This window comes from Rhododendron vialii, chromosome 5a (genome assembly GCF_030253575.1).
Source record: "Rhododendron vialii isolate Sample 1 chromosome 5a, ASM3025357v1".
NCBI lineage: Eukaryota > Viridiplantae > Streptophyta > Magnoliopsida > Ericales > Ericaceae > Rhododendron > Rhododendron vialii.
In genome coordinates, this window is record NC_080561.1 from 32,151,860 (window position 1) to 32,175,322 (window position 23,463).

The window sequence follows — 23,463 nt, forward strand, 5'->3', positions numbered from 1 at the left end:
ATACATGAATACCTTCCTTCACAATCATTTAACCTTCTGCTTAGGTAGTAAATTGATTGCTCTCGGCCTTGTTCATTATCTTGGGCTAACAGACTTGCAATCGAACGGTGTGTTGCTGATATATATAGCTTCAATGGTTTTCCATTTATTGGAGGCATCGGAACGGGAAGCGTTACCAATGATTGTTTTAAAATATCAAAAGCTTTCTGATGCTCTTGTTCCCATTTGAAATCCTTTTCTGACTTCAATTTTAATAATGGGGAGAATGTCATTGTTTTCCCAGATAGATTGGCAATAAATCTTCGAAGGAAATTAATCTTTCCCAAGAACTGTTGGAGCTCTTCTTTATTGGTTGGGGCTTGTGCTTTCAAGATAGCATCAGCCTTAGTTTTATCAATCTCAATCCTTTTTTGATGCACCAAGAATCCCAAAAAGTTTCCTGCTGTAACACCAAATGCACATTTCAAAGGATTCATTTTTAAATTGTAACGCCTCATCCTTTCCAGAGTCTGTTCAAGATGATGCAAGTGCTCATCAACTGAATTTGACTTTACAACAACATCATCTATATAAACTTCCAAGAATTTATGTAGAAAATCATGAAAAATCAAATTCATAACTCTTTGATAGGTTGCTCCTGCGTTTTTTAATCTGAAGGCCATAACCACCCACTCGAACGTTCCTATGTATCCAGGACATCTAAATGTTGTTTTATGTGTATCTTCTTCTGCTATATATACTTGATTATAGCTAGCATTACCATCCATGAAGGACAGCATTTGATAACCTACCGTTGCATCGACTAGCAAATCAGCAACAGGCATTGGATATTCATCCTTTGGTGATGCGGTATTTAGGTCTCTGAAATCAACACAAACTCTAACTTTCCCATTTTTCTTTAACACTGGGATCACATTTGAGACCCATTCAGCATATTTGACCGGTCGAATGAACTTTGCCTCGAATAAGCGTTCCATTTCTTTTTTGACTTGAGGAAGAACGTCATCTTTCATTCTCCTGGGTGCTTGTTTAAAAGGTACATAATTCTCTTTTATAGGTATTTTGTGCTCGACTAAAGATCTATCTAAACCTGGCATTTCATCATAACTCCAAGCAAAGCAATCTTTAAATTTACGCAACAAATACTTAAATTTCTCCTTTATTTCATCAGGCAAAGTGGCATTTACATACGTGATCTTAGGATCTTCTGGAGTTCCTAGATTTACTTCTTCTGTGGGATCTTTCACTTGGGCCCCATCATCATCCAGCTTAGCCGGTGCTGGTTTCAAGTCTGCTAGACCTAACTCTTTCATGTTTAATGGGCTATCATCAAAAACACATTCAGCCCAATTACAAGAAATAGGCTCGTCTGCCTGCAACTTTCTGTCAACAAGAAAAGAAAACAATCTCTTAAAAGTGGCTTTAACAGTAGCCAACTCTTCACTTCCTGTATTGAATAAATTTCTAAACATTAAAAACTTGTTGGTCGCTTTTGACAGGCCTTGATATAATGTTAGGCCTGGTGAAATCCTTGTTTAGCTCCTGGAATCCTTCCTTAATGTATGTGAGGAATTGACTCTCAGTTACCCCAACTTGGTTAGATCTGACTTCTGAGTCTTCTATCCTTGTTGGCCACAAATGTTCGTTGTAGAGATCTGCTTCGATATTATTGGTCTCTGCTTTGAATGGATGTCGGTCTGCCCAAAAGACCTCCATTCCTATTGCTTCCTCCTGCTTCAGAAAGATCAAAGCCTGATGCAAAGAAGATGGTACACAACTATTTATATGGATCCAATCCCTGCCTAGTAAGGCATTGTAATTAGATGAAGAATCGATTACAAAAAACGTTGCATTCATCTTCTTAGTCCTAATTTGTAGTTGTAAAGATATAACCCCCTTAGCAGGAGAACATCCTCCAGCGAAATTGCCCACTGTGACTTCTGTTGGGATCAAATCGTCATTGGTTTTGTTCAAGACTTTCAACATTCTAGAGGGTAAAATATTGACTACTGCCCCATTATCGACCAACACTTTTGAAATAGGCTGGCCATTCATATGCAGTTTAATATATAGTGGTCTCAAATGCCTTATGGAGGCATCATCAGGTGTTCTAAGAACCACGATACTGTTTCCGTGTTCATCCGTCTCGACGTTAATGGGCTGTGACTGAGAATGCTTCTCTTTATCCATTATTTTTACAATCGATTGGGTGGTATCTTCGACGTCACCTGCCAAGTTCATAGGCTGATTTGGTTTTGTCTTGAACTGCTTTGGCAGAACTAAAATCATATTACACTGATAATTTATAGGTACTGACCCGAATTGGATTGTGGCCAGACTTTCACCAAAGGTTGCAGATCTCTGTGGAGATGGGGAAGCATCTTTGATCAGGTCTTCCTGTTCTGAACCCTCGTCAAAGAGATCATCATCGTCTGCTTCCATGAGTTTCCGGAATTCCTCCATTTTCTTCTTCAAGCTCTGCTTCAACTCTTTCCTACCCTTTGGTTGGGTAGTCGACTGGGGAGAAATTGCAGCATTACTTTTTTGCCCCCCATGCTTAAGAGTTGGTTTTCCCTGCACACTGGCTTCTCTTTGCTCTCGGGTCCACACCATGTTTGAAACCTTTGATGGTTCCACTCTCTCTCGTGGTTCGAAAACATGATCCCATGGATCACCATAAGCCCTGGCTGCAAATTTCCTTTGAAGCCTCCCCTTCTGTGAACTGGATACTTTGGTATACCAACCCTCTGCTGGGAATTTTGGGTGGTTAAGCGTGCTCCAATCTTCATGATCATGATTAGGCGGCATTACCATCCTGGGTTGGTGCCACCCACGTCCATAAGGTCCTCTACCTCGTGGTCCAATACCTCTTCTGGAACCAACACCCCTTTGACTAAGGTATCTCCCTCGATTGGGAAATTGGTACCCTACTGATTCAAGGTCTTGGCAAAAAGGTACCCCGGGCCTTGCAGGCACCACTGGGTGTCCTCTGAATAAGAATGGTCCATCATCTGGCCCATAGCAATGCTCTGACTCTATTCTGTTAAAAAGCCCTGGATCTATGCCTTCATAAATCAGTTTGGCTCCAACATATATTTGAAGATCGTTTCCCCCCATTGTGTTGAACCTCAGTCCGGACTTGGAGAATGCACTTTTCTGCTCCTTTTCTGCTATGATTGCTTCTCCATACTGGACCTCATGTCCACACCTGATACAGAGGTAATCGTTTGGGAACCTGGAAGTATGAGACTTTGCTGACTCTTCTTCAGTCTTCATTTGATCTTCATCCCTCTGCTTTTGTTTCTCAATATTGGAACCCAGCCTTTTAGCTAGGCTGGCCGTCACCATGTTCATTTCAATCTTTGGAAACAGATTGGATTCAATACCCATCGGGTCCTTGTCACCTTTAGCATATTGCAGCAACCCCTTCTGGATCAAATCCTGTACACAATTCCGAAATGTAACACAATTGTTAGTATTATGCCTAAATGAATTGTGCCATTTGCAGTATTCTTTTCCTTTTCTATCTTTATCAGAAGGAATAATATGCCCAGGACTGAGGGTGATAAACTTTTGTTTCAACAGTTCATCAAATATTTGGTCAGCTTGTGCTAAGTCAAACGAATACTGTCTATAATTTGCTTGACCCCCATGCCTATTGGGTTGGGATGAAGGCATATTCATTGGTTTTTCTGCTTTAACCAGAGTGTCACAAATTATGGGGGTCTTTCCCACAACTTGTGCTACATCGATTTCAATATCTCCTTCTACATCTTGGTAATATGTTCCTAGAGATGTATTCTTTAATTGCTCTTCTTCCTGCAGAATAGCTTCAAATTGAGATGCTCTCATAGAAAGCTCAAATAGATCTTTGAAATTAGATCCATTAAACTGCTTTTTAAAGTTAAACTCGAGACCATCCTGAGCTATTCGAACTATCTCGGTCTCTGGCACATTACAGTGGCACTGGTTTCTTAATCTCTTAAACCTAGTTAAGAACTGTTCTGCCGTTTCATTTGGCCTTTGTTTTAACTTAGCCAAATCAGCAATCGAAACCTCTGGTTCGTGCCTAAAGTATTGAGCATGAAATTGTTCTTCCATATCTTGCCACGTATGAATGGAATTTGCAGGTAAACTTATGAACCACGTGAATGCTGTTTTAGTTAATGAATGCGGGAACAATTTCAATTTAAAAACATCATCCAAGCCCAGTTCGCCTAACTGCAGGCAAAACCGGCCCACATGTTCGATTGTTGATTGGTTTTCCATACCACTAAAGAGTGATAACTTAGGTATTTTATATCCCCTTGGTAAAGGCACACTGTCAACCCAATGTGGGTAAGGCTTCCTAAACATAGGTTTCTCTACCCTGCGCAGCCTTGGTCCGTATACATCTTGAATGACTTCTAATATTTGTGCCCTGTTAATATTCATGGGATCTGGGGCTCTAAGAACATTTGGTACGTGAGGTTGTACGAAAGGGACGTTCTGACCGTTTTCATTGCCATTATTTGGCAAATTGTGAACGTACTGACCACTATTTCCATTATTTGACACAGCTGGCATAGTATGGTACGTGTAATTGCCATGATTTGGCACAGTTTGTGCAGAACTGTATATGTGCTGACCATTGTTCATAACATGGACCCCTGTGAAACCATTTTGAGGATTCTGACTAGGATTTAGACCATTATTTTGACCATTCCCACTACTGTTTCCAACTTCATATATAGATGGAACATTCTGATAAAAACTGGTTGGCCTTGCGGATCGTAAAGCAGTTGGACCTACAAATGGTCGACTATGCATATTCATATTTGAGTCAAATACTGGGTTTGAATATACCTGTTGAGGGGCCTGTCTAGGCAAATCACCGGATTGCAACTGTTCATGAACTACACCATTTGCATCAACATCTATGATAGATGGGGGTGTAACCACCCTTCTCATTAGGGTAATCAATTCCTGTGCCACTTCGTCTTCTGGGTTAGACAAAACCTGTGCCAACTGATTGGAAAGGCTTTGTATATCCGTTGGCGCACTCAAGCCATTTCTTTGGCTATTCTCTGGCATCCTTTGTTCAGGATGCATCACATCGTTTTGGGTTTCCAAGCCTTCATTCTGAGGCTCTGTTGGTCGGTCGCCTTGCTTTCTTGTTGCCGGTGCCATTACTTCCAAATTAGTAAGGGCCCTCCTTCTAGCGCCAAAATTGTTTGTCTATTTTACTTACAGTCGACGAATCGACTAAGAGTTGTTGAGCGTGCTGGAAATGTGGGTGTTTGTGGTGGTGGAGTTTGGTTCCTTGCCGTATTTCAGGACTTCTTTGGAAGCAAACTTAATGAAATGAATGGGGATGGAAGAAGAACAACAAAATGGACTTTATTATTCCTCGAGGTAGAAGTCAATCGACTATGAGAACACAATCGAACAGACAGTTACGCTACAAGCTACTCCTAGAGCAAGAAATGTAAAGTACAGATAAAAGTAGAAGCCTTTGGGCGATTGATTGGGGGGTCTAAATATCTTCTATTCTTGTATTTATAGGCTGTCATCGACTTGAAATTCAAATCATATGGAATTCCCTCCTTCGATTTGAATTAAGTGGCTCCATGCTCCCTATTCTTGCTCCACTATCTGCACGAGGCGGTTACTTCTCCATGATCTCACATGTTCCCAACGTTGTAATTACTTCAACTGCCTGCTTGCATTAACTGTCATGCCCACGATCTGTATGTGATGCATATTCTGAAACGTGTTCAGTTGAATATCAACCGTCGATCAGTCCACTTGATTTTTCCTTAACAAGCTTCATACTACATTTTATTAATTAGTCTAAAACGTGTTGACACGTGTAACATTTTGACCCAATCGATCATATTAGATTAAATACTAAATTATGGTGTAAACAGTTGCGCAACACGTCAAGCTCTGAAAGTAAACGGTGGTTGACATCACATTTTGAGACTCGAGGCTGCCGGTTTCGTAGGCACAACAAGCTATTGCCAGACCCCCTAATACGTGCATTTTCCCTTTAATCGAACCTATTGCTGGAGGACGGTGTAACTAATTTTTTTCACAAATTAGTTGAGAGGCTTGTGAACTAACTCAAATACTCTCGACTACGAAAGAAAAAAAAAAAAAAAAAAAACCAATCATGCTAGGTACACATGCAATATGGCACACGGTGCGGTCCAAGTGATCGTGCCCGTCAGATAAAGTTTTTAATGGTCCGAATTTGTTTTGATACTCCTACTGCTAAAAATGTACTTTTACCGGTAGGAATATTAACTGATCTGAACCGTTATTTGTCAATATGAACAGTCCAGATTAAACTGCATGCGCTTCTCCGCAGCAGGATCCTAAACTTATTTTGGGTCCACACTACGCTGGAAGTATGTGTGTGTGTAGTGGGCGTTTCCTATCCTAGAAATGTGTGGAGGAGAGAGTGGGAGAAAAGTAAAAGGGAATATTAGGAGCTCATCCCACGTCCGCAAAATTGATCTAATATAGATCAGTTTTTGACACTATCGAGTCTATCAAACCTTAATATAACTCACTGATCGAAGAACATTAGTTTTGATATGAAATGACGGGAAACATAATTTTGAAGGATGCACTTCAAAAGAAAATCTATTTGATAATTCGGTTATCATTGTTTTGACCGACTTGATTTTTTGCAAAGTTATTCTATTCGTCGACCCCGACAAAGTTTTGACTAAACCATTTCCCTCATGGGTTTCTTTAAAAAATGAGATTGGCTCGATATACCCCCTAGGATTGCCCTGTGCAGTGTGGGCGAATGTGAATGCAAGTGAATTTATGTGTGTAAATTGTACCAGTATTTGATAGTAGTCTAGTAGACGCATTGGACTGTTTTTTATCTAGATGAATTGGACTGTTCTTGATATTTTTGGAGCTCCTTTCAAAGCGCGTGATCCTTCACGTCAGTGGAGGGACCGTTTCCAAGAGGTGTAGTCGTTGCGATGTCAAGGAAGACACTAGAATTAGGGCCCTCTATGCCCATGACATGAGCAAGAGCCACAAAAAGTAATTGATATCGTTTACTTTGTGGTGCTCAAGATGTAGAATAATCTCGGTAGAAATCAAGTCGATCGGAAGTACATTTGTACACTATCAATGTCACATTTTTCGTACGTACAAGCTCCGTTTGTTTTGAGGTAAAACATTTAAATGTGAAATATGTTCATATAGAAATATTTACGGTAAAAACTTCGTTACACCTCTCATGTCTGTGTTCAGCCCAAGGCAAGTTTTCACAGGAAAAGAAAAAGGGTATATCTAACCAATGACATGAAAGGTAAACTACTTAAAGAGCAACATTTTACGCGATTGGGGGAGCATGTTCATGAAATTGTTGTGCCTTCAATTGGGGCGATAATTGAAATAAAAACAGACTACTAGAATTTTAATTAGTGCATACTATATACTACCTCCATCCGAAATTACAGGTCTTTTTTAGGCACGCAAACAATTGTTATATTTCATAATCTATAATGTTTTTTACGTTGTAAAAAATTTTGTTCAATAAAATTAATTGAGATCTATCAAATAAGATTTATATATATTAAATATAAAAGCATTACTAGAAAAGTGACTAGGACGTCTTTGATGTTTTTCGTGCGTGCATGGGACCGTTGGTTTGAAGCAGAACTAGCATTTTCGGCCATTGATATGTGAAAGACTTTCTTTAAAATTAAGACATTTCTTGGTCTACTCTTGGTATTTTTGAAGCTTCTTTCCAAGTGGGTGGTCCTTCAAATAAGAGGTATCGAAAATGCTTATGTATCTCTTTTCATCAATTTTTAATCCAAAGGTCCGCTATATTTGTGTGCGGTGCCTGATATCGATCAACTTCAAATTTGTTATATCAATTTTCTCCACTTGTTTTTCATCAGTAGGGTATGACACCGATCGATGTCCAATCTATTGTGTGAAAATTCACTTGATCAACTTATAAAAACCGCTTGATCAATATTCTTTATTGTGTAGATTGTCCTACAATGCCACCTTACACTCCACTCTCAATTGCAATTATAAAAATGATTCATTCCATTCTAATTATACAGACTCGCAAATGTAAGATATATAAGGAGAAAAAATTACAATTGGATAAAGTGGGATACAAGGGAACTATGTAGATTGTCAATTGAATTGCCAATTAAAAAGCAGCTCAATTGTTTGGAGCCCACAATTTTAATTTTTAGAAGGTTGTTCATATAATTTTTTACTTTTTCTAAAAAAATTCAAAAAAAATAAACACGGTCAACAAAAGCACTGAAAAGACTAACAACGAAATAAATCACTAATTAAAAAAACAAGAATAAGTTATGTTAGTTCAAACTCCAGCGTAGCATTTATTGGAGAAGATTGTAGTTTAATTAGGATGATATTCTATTTCCCAAGTGAGGGTGAAAATGAAATTGGGGATAAAAAAAACTTTTGTGGTTAATATAGAACAACTCTATCATTGGTGGAGGTCGTTTTCATTTTTGAAACTGGAGTGAGGATTTCTGTAATTATAAAAATTCTCAGGGAAGCTCGTTGGAATGTACCCAAAGTAGAATTTTAATTAAAAGACTTCATGGCTGGATCTTCATCTTCTCCACTCCTACAATTTATCCAGGTACGCAATAAACTTTTTTTTATTTGTTTGGTAAAATAGGTATGCCATAAACTGTTGGAAATTGACTCCAAAATAAATCATTTAAGTTGGTTGTAATTTATTTGTCCTATGGTGGATAAATAAATATATTTGGAGTACTTGGAATTATTTGGTTTGCCGCTGAACCGGGCCGAGCATGGCAACGTGTTCATAAGATTCTAAAGACTTAATATCCGGAGGGAATTTGTACTAATTATTTTAATTAGTTACTTACTTATTTGAAGTCTTTTGAATTGAATTTTGTGTTGGTTCATAGACCAACATGTGGCAATCTAAATCAATGGGTGTCAATGCTTCATTTACCTTGGCAACATGAAGTCTCTTCATTTTGTAACACGGAAATGGAAGTGTTGGTTCGGCCAAGATGAGTTCGAACAGTGGCATCTCTCCGGCCGAGACCACTCCGAACAGTTGCGTCTTTTTCTTAACACCATTTCAAACAGTCACCGTTCCTTTCGTTCGGGTGCCTACTTCTTTATAAATAGGATCCATCTCCTCCCATTTCAATACAGAAAAATTCCTGCACTCATAACATACATATTCTGAGATAGTTCTGCACAGTTTCTTGGTTCGCCTGTTGAACAAATTGTGGTGCTACTTCCGTTCTTCGAAAATCGAGTAATCCTGGGAGGCAAACGTTCAAGAGACCCAGAAGCACCGGTGTGGGGGACGAATTTGCTTTAAGGATATAGTATTCTCCATAAAATTACTAGCCTCGATTGCCAATTTCCGGACGCCTGAAATTGGTCCAGTAAGTTTCTAATCTTGTTTATTTTTTGGTGTGTAGCGAATTTCCAGTGATAAACAAATCCCGGTTCCAACATAAACTTCACTCTTTTGGCGTTGATTATAGTGTTAGATAGATATTAAAATAGCTCATTGAAATAATTCTATATTGTTGGGATGAGTGTGTTTTTATGAGCAGTGGGATAATACTCATAATAGTGATTACTATTGGCTTAACTTCAAATCCCACCAATATGCCTAAAAATTGGTTGATATCGATTAATCAACCATGGAGTTTTTGAAAGCATTACAGTAGGAGTTCAAGGTTGACAAAAGAGTGTGCCTAGCTAATTTATTCAAGTATGCTGCCCTTCTTACTTTACTCTTTTGGTCTCGATTATAGTGTTAGATATATCATATATATAACTCGTTGAAATTGACTTGTCTACAGTCAATATTTTTTTTTTATATTTCATTACATTTCAAACGCTCGAAGGCAAAGATTGCATCCTAATAATCAAGAGTGAATCAAAGCCACCAAAATCTAAGACACGAGCAAATCTACAAAAACATGCACTGAGGCTAACAGGTTCTACGACGCGTACTACTGAAGCAGACCAGCACGAGGTTCCGTCATAGGGTCCATCGTCGATTTGGCAGTAGAGAACCCCATGGCCAACGGAAACCCAACTCAAACCAATAGGCATGAAGCACCGATGCAATCTTCAAGACCACAGATCTGTTTTGGCAAAGCGCATCGCCGGCCTGCTCTTGGCATGAGAAATCTCCGACTGAGTCAGTTAGTCTTCGCAGCCATGAGCGAAGGACGCCACTTAGTTGGACGACACGCTGAAGTCAGGCCCCTGTACAAGGAAATCATTTAATAGCAAAGTTAGTTCAAACCCATCTTAAGAAAGACTCGCAATTTAACATGGTATAAGTAGCTTTTGTTTTGTAAGAAGTTTGCTTGTAATAACGAAGCGGAACATACTTCTGATTGGAGGACAGTCATCCCAACGGCCACATGAGGTCCACTTTAGATCTTACACAAATGATTCGGGCCATTCAACAATTTTAAAATAAAAAACCGAGTAGACCCACAAAAAATCAACTCCATCTGATATATATATATATATATATATATATATATATATATATATATATATATATATATATATATACAAATTATCAAGTGAGGGATCCCTCACTTTGTTAAAATGCGGGACTTTCATTTCCCGATCAAATTTTGAAAATCCGAACCGTTCAATGTGTGCAGAACGTGATTTTAAAGGTCCCCGCGAGAAATCAGCAAAAAAAATGACCGGGAAGGGCTTCATCCGAGCAGTTTTTTTTGAACCGTTCAATGAAAACTGCTCGGATGAAGCCCTTCCCGGTCATTTTTTTTGCTGATTTCTCGCGGGGACCGTTAAAATCACGTTCTGATCACTTTGAGCGACTCGGATCATCGAAATTCAATCGGGAAGGGGAGTCCCTCATTTTAATAAAATGAGGGATCCCTCACCGGAACCTAACTCATATATATATATATATATATATATATATATATATATATATATATATATATACAGTCAGGTTCCGGTGAGGGATCCCTTACTTTTTTAAAATGCGGGACTTTCCTTCCCGATTGAATTTCGATGATCCGAGTCGCTCAAAGTGATCAGAACGTGATTTTAACGGTCCCCGTGAGAAATCAGCAAAAAAAATGACCGGGAAGGGCTTCATCCGAGCAGTTTTCATTGAACGGTTCAAAAAAAACTGCTCGGATGACGCCCTTCCTGGTCATTTTTTTTGCTGATTTCTTGCGGGGCCCCTTAAAATTACGTTCTGCACACATTGAACGGTTCGGATTTTAAAATTTGATCGGGAAATGAAAGTTCCTCATTTTAACAAAATGAGGGATCCCTCATTTGAAAATTCCTATATATATATATATAAGTACTCAATCAATCTTTCTATTTTTTAAAAATCGGAAAAAATTGGGAAGATTGGATAAACACTCATCTCTCTCTCCACGATCAATGCTCTGAATCACCCGGAATTGAAAAGCCGCTCAAAATTTACTGAAAGGAAGGGCTTGATCTATATAGTTCTGGTATTTGATCCTCCGATGATTAAACAAGCTAAATATCTAATTTGAACTCATTCAATTACAAACAAACCAAGACCAAAGTAGTCTGAAATGAACCGATCGAGCTAGAGGAGTTGTTTCATTTGTAGCCTGACTTCATCAATTGACAAACGAAAATCATCTACTAGCGCCGAAACCCAATCACCAACAACAAATCCCTAGAGTCTTCAACTAGAGCAACCATCTCCCAGTGGAGGAGGAACAAGCTCAGAGACAATAAAGAGAAACAGAATGGCCTCCTCTTTATCGTCTATTTCAATCACCTCATCAACTAAATTTCAAAGCCGAGGCCAACTTGCAGGCCAATTCACCTTGTAAACTGCAGATAAGGGGGAGAACAACGATAAATGGTAGCCTCAAAAGGAACATGCATCCTCATCACTTGTACTAGAAGCAAGGGAACAGGATATAACCTCTAACAAGCAACACCACTTCGAACTTAACGAAGAAACATAATAGTAACAAGTATTTGGCCTGGATTTCTACAGTAAGTATCTACAGTGATCCCAACAACTACTAAAGTCAAGTTTCAGTCCCTCTTCTTTCTCCCTTGATGTGCATTTGTGAAGCGCCATCACAATTTTTACTGGTTTGTACCATGAAATTTCTTCCCAGCTTCAACAGCTTCCCTGCAAAGATTGCAAGTAGAGCAGTCAGTTAAGGAGCAATGGTACTAGTTGATGGACGAGATTACGCTAATGGCAAGTTCTCTTATTAGAATATTTAGACTATAGTAGTTCCATTTAAATACGAGATAAAAATACATTAATATAGCTGAGTTTCGCCAAGTATGTTAATGTAATGATGTTAAAATAGTTGCACCTATGCCTATCAAAAAAGTAAATAGTTGCACCTATGTTCTCTCTTCTTTTATTTTCTTTTTTTTTTGCTAGGTCAAAGACTTCCACATATCACAGTTATTGAATAATCGAATGACATCAAGGTCATTTGGTCAACCGAGTAATAGGTACCTCTTTTATCTGTACGCCTGAAATATTCATCAATGTCATAAAACTTACAAGGCAGCAGAACATTGTCACCGACTCATAACTTGAATTCAGTACTTTTAAGATACTTCACATTACCTTGCTCCTCCCATCTGAAGAACACTTTTGTTTTGGTTTTCACTTTTCAATGACAAGATGTAACGTAGAAGATGGTACACTTGTACATGATAAAGGCGGCAGAACTTAAGTGACAGATTTTCTACTTCTATAGTTCCCTGAGTAAGACCTCTAGTCTATACCGACAGCAGAGTTCAACTGCAGGACAAGCATAGGAAAATAGGGGAATTGCTGCCTACTATAGGCTTCTCAGGCCGTTCTTGAGGAAAGTTTGGACGTTTCCTTGGCAGTGGGAGCCTGTGGGTGATCAGCATCGTTTGGCTAGCGTTGTCAGAGTCCGGATGTTTCTCTCGGCCTTGGTGGGCTTTTCTGGTGGTGGTTAGATGGTGGCATGATGGTGGGCGGCGGTCATAAGAGTTATGGTGCTAGGGTTAGGATAGTTTTGGGTTCTTGGGTACGGGTTCATCTCTGATTTTACTAGATTTGGGTTTTAGGCCCATCAGATGTATCCAACCCTATCAGCCTTGGTGGGTTTTTCTGGTGGTGGTTAGATGGTGGCATGATGGTGGGCAGCGGTTATAAGAGTTATGGTGCTACGGTTAGGATAGTTTTGGGTTCTTGGGATGAGATGGGCCCATATTCTATATGGGTTCATATCTGATTTTACTGGATTTGGGTTTTAGGCCCATCAGATGTATCCAACCTTCGGTTGATATCCCCTCACCTATCCCGGGGTTCTTAGAGGCTTATGAATGTCAAGGGCTGGGATAAAAAATTTGTTGGGACGCCGGTTTCTCCTCGTTGTGAAGCCATCACATCACTCTTTGGATCCTTTTAATCATTGCAACTTGTTTCAATGATTAACAAAATCTTTCTTTTGCAGAGAAAAAAAAAAAGGATTTGCAGTGGAATTGGGTTCTTCAAAGCTTGAGGGTTTAAGGTTCTAAAAGGATTTTCTCAACCAATATATTCATTTCATTCCCATTTTCCTAACCCAACCAGAAAATCCAATATCCAAATACAGCCTCCATGAATACACATAATGAATCTGAAATGGGGAAGCGTTCTAGACTTGGGAAAAGATATGAAAAAGCATATTTAATCGAACACAAACGCATATTAAATGCAAGAACATCAGTTGAAAGCAGAGAAGAAGATTGTTTTTCCACAACCTGAAAGCATTTGCAAGATCCTCACTGTCGGGGTCAAGCTCCACACCCTCCCGGAAAGAATTGGCTGCCTCATCAAACCTCTGCAATAGCAAGGGGGAGAGGGGGAAAAATCAGATAAAAAACGAAGGGTTTTTTCATTTAAACTTTACTTTAGCGAACAGCATTTAGAAGTTTGAGAGCTTGCCTTTAATAACTGTAAAGCAGCACCTTCACGGTAGCATGCCTTTGGCCAATCCGGTCTTAGCGCTCTGCAGGCCTTTGCATCAGTCAAGGCATGCTCTGCTTGTCCCAGACGGATCCAGCAGACACTTCTATTGGAGAGCAAAGTAGCATCACTAGGATCAAAATCAATTGCCTGTACATCCATCAGCATTTAAAAAGAATTACCTTGGGTCACATGAGAATTCTTAAAACAATGCAGGGAGCTATAATTATCAACATTTGGATCCGGGGAGCATCTGGTCTAATTTGTCGGATTTTGTCCTGGATTGTGGATGCTTGAGTGGCTATTTGCTGACTGCAAAGAGGGAATCATATAAAATATCTATAAAGTAGACCATCACACGTTGGTATACTCTCTCAAAGTGCCACATGTCCTTTTAAAAGCCATGAGAAACTGCCATGTGTCCTTTTAACAATGATTTAGAAAGTCGGCATTCATATTGAAACACTAAGACTCCAATGTCCAGCCATTGTTAAGTTACAGAAACTGAAAGTTTTTCAACTTCTTGTTTCCCAATTCTACATTGAATTGATACATTCCATACATTGTTGTCCATATATTTTCATAAGCACATTTACTCGAAGGGTAATTATGTTTTTGTCTCTTCATCTCTTCCTACATTACTACTCATTAGCATTACATTGTGAAGCTCATATATATTCAATTTGGTTTTAATCCCTATTCATTTTCACGTTTATCACTCACTTATAGCTTCTATTTGCTATCAACGTCTAAAGAGGCATAAATTAGTGTTTGCAAGGCGTAAAATATAGTAGCCAGAATTACATATGGATGGCCTTTATTTTATTTTCTAATTTGGTTTAACCGTTTTTCGAAGCATCTATAGAACTATTCCACGATATGCATTATATTTCTTTTGCACTCTTCAGTCTCCTCTTCATATAATTGCATCAGTGGATAAATATTTCGAAGAGCAATAAGCAATGTTACTAGCTCATCTTTTTACATGATATCATTGTATGTATTAGCCACAAAATGTACATCGTACTTTTATGAAAAGAGCAATAAGCAATGTTACTAGCTCATCTTTTTATCAAAAAATTTGGTTCATTCTTCACTTTCGGATGTCAATTACATATGATATATTCCCCATTAAAAAAAAATTGTATTCTATTTTGATAATACATCTCTCAACTAAAATCTATCTATTTCAAAAACAACTTGTGCATTGCACAGGTCTGACTACAAGTAAATTGGGTAAAGAGGATGAAAACGACTTAAAATAATAGCACAAAATTTAGTTATCGTCAAGGAAAATTCCATTAATCAAAAAATTACCATCTTCAAAATACACAAAATATCTAAATTTGTATGTAAATATGGATATATCAATAGTTACAATCACCAATAAGAAATATCATCCATATGTTAACTCACAAAAAAGAGACTCCAATTCACTTCCCAGCCATAGAAGCCTATTCTCATTTAGTTATTCCACACAATTAAGAATTTTAATGGCTAATCATGAACCCAGCAAACTATGAGACTTACAAGACAATGAGAGAGAGAGAGAGAGAGAGAGAGCCAATGAGAATTTTAGTAACCTGTGTGTAAGCATTAAGGGCCACCAAATAGTCCTTCTGTTTGTAGGCATCATCTCCTCTAAATTTTGCTTCTGCAGCTTTCTTCTTTGCTTCGGGAGATGGCTGAAAAGTGAATAAGCAATTTGTCAAACACTAACTATAGCCACATAATAAAGCTAACATTTTGCAGCCATGAACAAAAAGATGGAAAATGAGAATAAACCTATTACAGGATATGGAACGATTCCAAAACATAAATAGATGATTCGTAATATCATGGGTATAAAACCTTAAGTAGCAGAGAGCTTCTAAAGTGGTGTAGCTCCAACCTTAGGAGCCCGTTTTTTAGCTCCCAACTAAGGAGCTTGATGGGAGCCCGCTCCCATTGAGATGGGAGCTCGCTCCTTACAAAGATGGGAGCTTTGGCACGATCCTCGTATAGAAAAATCAGGAATTTATCACTTGGCTTTATTAATTGGTCTTTGATGAACCATATATCTAGCCCAAGTCTTTATATCAGGCTTCTAAGACTGCTTTGGCAACTTGAATATATCAATAACATTATCTTCTTGTGATCCCTAGAGGCTACATCAATTTGACCATACATGTTTCTCTCGTTGGGACGCCTTGGGTTTTGCTGATATTGATCATCGATGTCAAAAAAACCTCTTTCATCTTTTGCTTGTATAATGATCCATTCTTGTCATGTATAAGTGAATGGATCAAGGAAAACAAGAAAGACAATGATATGGAAGGTAGGAGGAGGAGATGCATGATTTACCCAGATATCAGAGAAGGGAACGAAGTGAGATACAAAAGTGTAGAAATATGTAGAGAACAATCACAGGTAAGAGAACGGTGAATAAAGAAAGCAGGATGAGATGAAAAGGACAGTAGAGATAGTAGAGAGTACCAACTACTATCAATAGGCCATAACACCAGAAGTTAAAAAAATTCTCTTCCCAGATAGTTCAAATAAAAACTCCAGTACAAAGTATGAATGACACAAACAGGAAAGCACTTGATAAGTAAATTTAAAGACATAGGCTGTGGTATACATGTCGGACAACTTTCATTAAAGCAGCCAGTGCACTTCGTCACCTCTTTCCTATCCACATTCAGCAAAGTTAGCAACCTTACGTGAAAAATACAACTTTTTTATTGACATGTGGTACCAAGCTAGCTTCCTGTGTCAACAGCTAAACAGACTTCACCAGCACAACATGCGAGACAACTTATACCTCCAAGGCTCAAATATATTGCCTACATGCATGCACAAGTTAATCCTCTTTCCCGATCTGGAACTATAGCGAGCGATTATACCCTGATAAATGTGGATAAGAATTTATTGGATTTGCTCAAAAAGATCTAACTATTGTCATCATAAAATATAATGAACAAGACCTGAATCTAATTTTAACCATTCTTTATACCTGAATTGTTCTTTCATGGGCGGATAGATGTCATATTGGAGGAGAAATGAAAGGTTGCCCAACGATGACAACAAAATTATTCAAACGAAAACATTCGTGGAATGGTAGGGGTAGCGCCATTAGAAGCTAAGATGAGAGAACATATACTACGGTGGTTTGGTCATGTCTACCGCATACCCGTCGGCATGGTAGTTAGGAGGAGTGATATGGTTACAATAGATGATAGCACTAAGGTAGCCGACCTCAAGTTATTGGGACATAAGGTTCGGTTTGGTTAGATGATAGCGCTAAGGGGAGAGGTAGATCGAAAGTGACCTTAGAAGCGGTATATGTATATGTGTGTGTATATTATACCTCTAAGGACTGTCGTAAAAGTACCACAGTCATAGACCTAGTTCTTGGCCTACATACTAAGGAGAGAAGATAAAAGACTGAGTGAGAGAGTCTTGAGACAGGGATCTCAAGGTTGACTGGTCCAGAGACGCAGATCGATGGAAGAAGAGTAGCCGCCAAGCTCCACTGCCCACTACCCCAGACCCTCCGAAGATTCCGAAGAATGTAACTAGAACCCCTCTTCAGTTCTACTCCACCCTTAGATCCAACTATGCAGTCAGTAAGGCCCCAATAGAATGAAAGAAGATGGTTACGACATTGGATGAATGGAAATTCTGTTCCTAAAAACACAGGCAGAGGATACATAAAAAGGGCCAAGGTGAATAATTCATATGCTGGCATGCATGTTTTGTACAACCACCAACTAATCAATGCCTTCCCTCCCCATCCCTAACACCACACCATTGGGTGAATGAACAAAAGTAACCAAAGGAAAATGGAAATAGACGATGGGAATAGAATGCTCCTCCGGTCCTCCCTGGATTGGAGGCGATTCTGTTGAATATGGCAAACCCAAAAGAAAGTTGGAAAACAGCACGAAACATAATGAAGGAACGAAGACTCTGGCTCCTACCTGGACTGGAGGCATATGAAAACCCAAAATAAAATTGGAAAACAGCATCAAAAGCAAATAAAAACAGACTGGAAAAAAGGGCTAGAAAGTAGCACATGACTAAACCCAGAACACACTATGTTCTCCATCTTTACTACCATGCACAACAAGGTTAAAATGCGTTTCCGGCCAATCAGGGGAAAAATCATTTCCTCCCTAAAACCAAGAGAATGAGATTCAATCATGAAATCTACTTCTTCCGCAAAGTATATTTAGAAACAACACTAACAGAATGGTAAATTAGTACTGTTGATTGGGGTGGTTGTGTAATGAGGAGAAATCCACCTAAGTCATAAACCAAGAAAAGTATTAACCACTACAAGATCTCATCACGTAAACAGCAACATCTATAACCTATTTGCGGGCTATGTAGTAAAAACTGATCTATTCTGCTACACATGCAAAACGACTATTCAACATCATCAAACAGTTAGACAATGCTTCAGTATGTTGTGTGGAGTACATATATCCATTTTTTAAAATATAATTTACATATATCCCCATCAAAAAAATAATAATATACATATATTTTATAATTACGTTCCTCTCGACGCTCCTAATCTTCTACTTGTCCCCGCTCCCACTCTCGCTTCGTGCAACTACGTACAAAACCCAAAGATGGGTTCCTTTTCGTTTTCCATTTCTTATCAAACGAAAAAAGAAAAAGAAAAGAAAAAACTTAAACCAACCTAAACATCCACACATATTTCTCTAAGACTAAAATTAATGCATAGAAGTCATCCCATGCAACCAAGCTACATACTTAATAACGGTCCACATATTTGTCATGAAATTAAATAATACCAAACTTTTAGCCCAACTTATCCATCCTATCGCTGAACTCGGTTCACAATTTCATCCACAACTCCTCAAACCAACTGATTCAAGTGTATCAGTTAGTTTTAGTAAATTGCTATATTACTATAACTTCCCAAATCATAATTCCAAGCTCGCATTTTAGAAGCATACACTACTCTTACAGTCTTACCCTGTTTAGATCGTTTTCGAATTATCCACGTAATCCCTATAATGTCTTATTGGAGGAAATTGGTAAAAATTACTTCTTGACAGCAGAATATATCCTTATGGCTTCAAATAATGATGTCCACAGATATGGACAATTGTTTTGGGTGTTGAAAAAAAGAAGGCATCAACAAGATCATAGCCGAGTATGTCAGAAGAAAAACCAAAGGTCAATAATGGTTGGAATGGCACCTCAGGCATGTCTTGCTTTAAAGCGGTAACATCTCTCTGCAGCTCATCTTCCTTCATCCCTTCCTACAATTTCCAACACTTCAAAATCAATGCAAAAATCATGGAAAGATGAGAACTTAGCATTGGTGTTTGGGTAGAGAGTGACATGGATAATGTGTATGAAATAAAAAATAGATCAAATGGCATAGAAAGCCCCTATTCAAGTCCAAGGGAATGAACACCCCAAAAGACATGTTCTCTCCGGTTTAAATTTTGATAGAAATTAGGAAATAGCAAGATCTACTCCAATGTACAAACGGATAGAAACAAAGCATATAAATAATCTTGACGAAAGCGACGTCCAAGGTTCAACATATTGGCTTATATGTTGCCATAGTAGCTGCCGCATCTCATTAATGGCAGGTGCCGAAATATCAGCATAAACCACCAAGGTAGTTAATTTATTGCAGAAGAAGAACATAACACATCAAGGCTCGCTCTTTGCTTGTTGATTCAATAGCGATTAAAAAGATGAATCGCTGATTTGCTGGTGTACTATGGAAATTCTGCTTAAAAGTATATATTATATATAAGAGCCGAGATGTGCTAACCACACATACATCTGTGCACAGATTGTGCACAGATTTTGTTGTGGGGCCCACCATGGGTCCCACACAAATGATCCGAGCCGTTCATTAGATGTAAAATATTTTTTCAAGGGTCCTCATAAAAAATAAGCTCAATCTAATAACTATAGGTGCTCGATCCAATCATCTAAATTTTCATTCAGATTTTCGGGTAATGAAAAATTAGATGATTAGATCAAGCCCCTATAGGTATTGGATTAAACTGATTTTTTACGGGAATCCTTGAAAAAATATTTTACATTTAATGAACAGCTCGGATCGTTTGTATGGGACCTGTGGTGGGCCCCACAACAAAATCTGTGTACAGATTATCTGTGTACAGATTATCTGTGTGGACAGATTTACGGTATATATAAATAGCAAAGCACATTCATAACTCCCAACCAACCAAAACCGCAGGGTTTAGAATATCAGAAGCTACAAAGCAATACAAGATGAAGCAATACACAATGGCAAGAATATTTAGCAAAAAGCATCTCTTGATACTCCACCAATGCTCGATACCAAAGTAAACGATTCATACTTCATGAATAGAAAAATAGAATGATGCATACTTCACGGTTACATATACATCAGAATATTCATGGTTGAATTTGGGGAAGGAGAGTGAGTGGAGCGGATGGAGCGGATGGAGGACTTGGATGTTTAGGTATCAGGCCATTAGACAACCATGCTTTCCAGTTTGCTGAATGTTATAGAAAATACATAGCCAATTGCATAGATGAAGACAAATTAGAATCATATGAATTTGCTTAATACTAGCCCGTAAAAATATTAACATAATGGAAAGGAAACCAAATCACATGTAATGAGCAATTCAGCTAATATCATGTTATGCACGACTGTAAATTAAACAAACAATGAGATCAATATACCATCATCCCTTCACAGAGTTTTGGCTTAAGCCAAGGTGGCGGAGGCGAAAAAATGGGCCAGTGGTCTGGAAACATTGCTAACGGCCCACAGCTACGATCTTTCAAGTTGTAAACACCCGTGAGGACGCAGGATTTCCCAATGTTCGCTTCTCTCTCATTCCGATCAAGAAACATAAAGTCAGCGAAATATATGCAGTTCCCTTTCAGTCCCGGAAATTCCTGATCAGAGACTGAAAATAAGTAGTCATCACCAAGGAAGATAACCTGATGATTCAGATCATCAACAAGCTCCCATTGCTTGTTCTCTTCATCAAGCTTGTACACATTAAAGTAGTTGATCATATCGGGGGGATGACTTTCTTCGGTAATCATGCCCATGGTAACAGCTCCGATAGAGAGTGTACACTGGCCTTCTTCCGGGTCAAGGTACCTGTCAACCAAGAAGAGATCATCTCCCAATTCGACAAGGCGTGTGAACTGACAGGCACCGAGATTGGGCAAGGGAGATTCAACAAGGCGCGTCACCATAACCTTCTTCTTCAAGTCCGCACCATCAATCGCCACTGTCCTCCCTCTATAGTCCACCGCGTAGTATTTCCCCTTCCCCTTCCGGTAAACAACATCATGGTACCGGTCGTTGGAAGAATCGATAAGAGTCCATTTCCGGTCGCCGCCGAGCTTGAAAAAACACAGTCGACCAGAATGAATAGCCACCACGACCCCGTAATCCTCCGGAGACAGGGCCACTTTCCTGATGTAGGTGGTGTAGGCCTCTTCGTAATCTGCCTGGCACTCAGCCATCGTCCTCGGCTGTCCCTTCTCAACCTGCTTCTTCTTTCTCCCATGGACAATCTTGAGGCAGGGAGCTTTGCCGATTTCGGCGATTCCTACATCGAGCAGGTTAAGCGATTCGGGAAATGCCTCTTTCGGAACTAGAGGAGGCTGGAGTTTGGAGAGGGGATAGAGGGGGTGGTATACTTTACAGCCGTTGTTGTTGTTGTTTAGAGACGGCGGCTCTTGAACCCTAAGCAACCAGCAGCCAGCAGTTGGGGTTGGGAACAATGGGGAAAGGAAGTAGAGGGTGCTGTGGGTGAGGGAGAAGTGGCTGCCGCGGTAGTAGTTAGAGTTCTGGTTGGGGAAGGGGATAATGGGGAAAGGAAGGGTGAGCGGCAGCAAGGAGAGAAAGGAGGAGGAGGAGGAGGAGGAGGAGGAGGAGGAGGAGGAGGAGGAGGAAGGTTTCTCGATGGAGGAGCGCCAGGATTTGCAGACGGCGCGAAGAAGAGCAAGGGCGTTGATGTGATTAGTAGAAGAAGATGAAGAAGCAGCAGCATCTGCTTTGTCAGTGAGGCGTTTTGCGATGGATTTGAGAATATCTCCGGGGAGTCGATACCACAAATCCGCCGCCGCCAGCGTCCCGGCGGTGGTCACTGCCATGTTTTTGGGCAAGCTCTCCATCGTCGCCATTCTCTCGTTCTGCCGAAAACCCTAAATAATAGGGCACGAAGTTGGGGGCGCGGCACGAAGTTGGGGGCGCTCTCTCTCTCTCTCTCTCTCTCTCCTCTTCCCTCCTCCTCCCTGTTGCTAAGCACGAATATGGTACACTCTCACTCTCTCTCTCTCTCTCTCTCTCTCTCTCTATAACAAAACAAAGGACAGCGGCTCCAATGATATTCGAAAAAAAACAAAACAAACAAAGGACAACGGCTTTTTTCACTTAACGGAAAGTTAGAGCTCAAACATTAACGTTGAATTATTAGTAGTATTTGTTTTCCGTTTAGTGTTAATTTTTTTATTAGTTTGTTTCGACAAAAAGAAATCGAAAAGATATTATTTGGGAAAAATATTTTCGAAACAAGTTTCTACTTTTTAGATTTCTCTTTAATCGGGTTAGCCAAACTAAGCTAAAGGCCAAAAGATCAATATTGACGAAAAGATTATCTATTTCTAGGAGCTTAAATGAGGAACCGGGTGCACAACATCCTGTCATGCACCATCTTAGCCATCCATCTGTGTTTTGGATGGTTCAGATGATTCAGATTTAAATAAAAAAATTTGGAGAAAGAATTTAAAAAGTTTTTTCAAATCCGAACCATCCAAAATACAGACGGACAGTTGAGATCGTGCACAGCACCTTACTGCACAGCAAGTCCCTGCTTTCCTAAATGAGTTTCTTTTAAACAAATGAAATGGTATTTGAAAAGTTATAACTAGGCAGTAAACATACGTGAACATGTACTCGTATAAAAATGATGCCTATACTATTCCGTTTGACCCAAAAAAAAAAAAGGTGATGCCTATCAAAATTGGAGGCATTAAGTTGTGTCAATTTTACATATTGTTCATATTAATAAATAACTTATTCACTTGTGTTAGTGATTATGGATAAATAAGTTGTGTTGGTGGTGTTTCTACTAATATTTTTGGTTTAGAAGTTGGGCCAATTTTGCATGTTGTTCATACTAATGAATAGCTTTTTACTTGTGTGAACAACTTATAAACTATGAATGTTTAAGTTATGTTGCACAATTTATTCACAAGTGTGAACACCCTAATTGTTAGTCTTAATGGCTTAATCCTTGGACGGCCCGACCCATACCATTTGCCATGATCAAACATAATGTCTATTGATGTATGGTGAAACTATACAGTTGAAAAGCCACGTAAAGTCTTGGTGTCTTGATTCCTTGTTTCTTGTTTCATTCTTCTTGGCGCTTTGCGTGTTTGTTGATTTGGCCGATATTCTCGAT

At 39.1% G+C, this 23,463-nt stretch overlaps 1 protein-coding gene and 1 long non-coding RNA gene across 3 annotated transcripts; one reads left to right on the top strand and one right to left on the bottom strand.

Moving 5' to 3' along the window:
* The first annotated feature begins 9,638 nt into the window (after positions 1-9,638).
* On the top strand, positions 9,639-10,319 carry LOC131327295 (uncharacterized). Its single transcript, XR_009200257.1, has 2 exons — positions 9,639-9,769; positions 10,070-10,319. It is a non-coding gene; the product is annotated as an uncharacterized LOC131327295 (long non-coding RNA).
* Positions 10,320-11,830: 1,511 nt separating this feature from the next.
* LOC131327293 (F-box protein SKIP23-like) lies at positions 11,831-22,355 on the bottom strand. 2 transcript variants are annotated; one of them, XM_058360387.1, is made up of 6 exons: positions 20,717-22,355; positions 19,216-19,278; positions 15,583-15,684; positions 13,979-14,149; positions 13,795-13,874; positions 11,831-12,187 (listed from the first exon to the last, which is right to left on the bottom strand). In XM_058360387.1, exons 1-6 carry the CDS (start codon positions 22,178-22,180, stop codon positions 12,142-12,144), a joined length of 1,926 nt encoding a protein of 641 aa, XP_058216370.1. In that variant the 5' UTR covers positions 22,181-22,355; the 3' UTR covers positions 11,831-12,141. The 2 variants fall into 2 exon arrangements, with proteins under 2 accessions (XP_058216370.1, XP_058216371.1); XM_058360388.1 differs by having other exon boundaries at positions 13,795-13,878; positions 13,983-14,149; positions 20,717-22,319.
* Between the last annotated feature and the right edge of the window lie 1,108 nt (positions 22,356-23,463).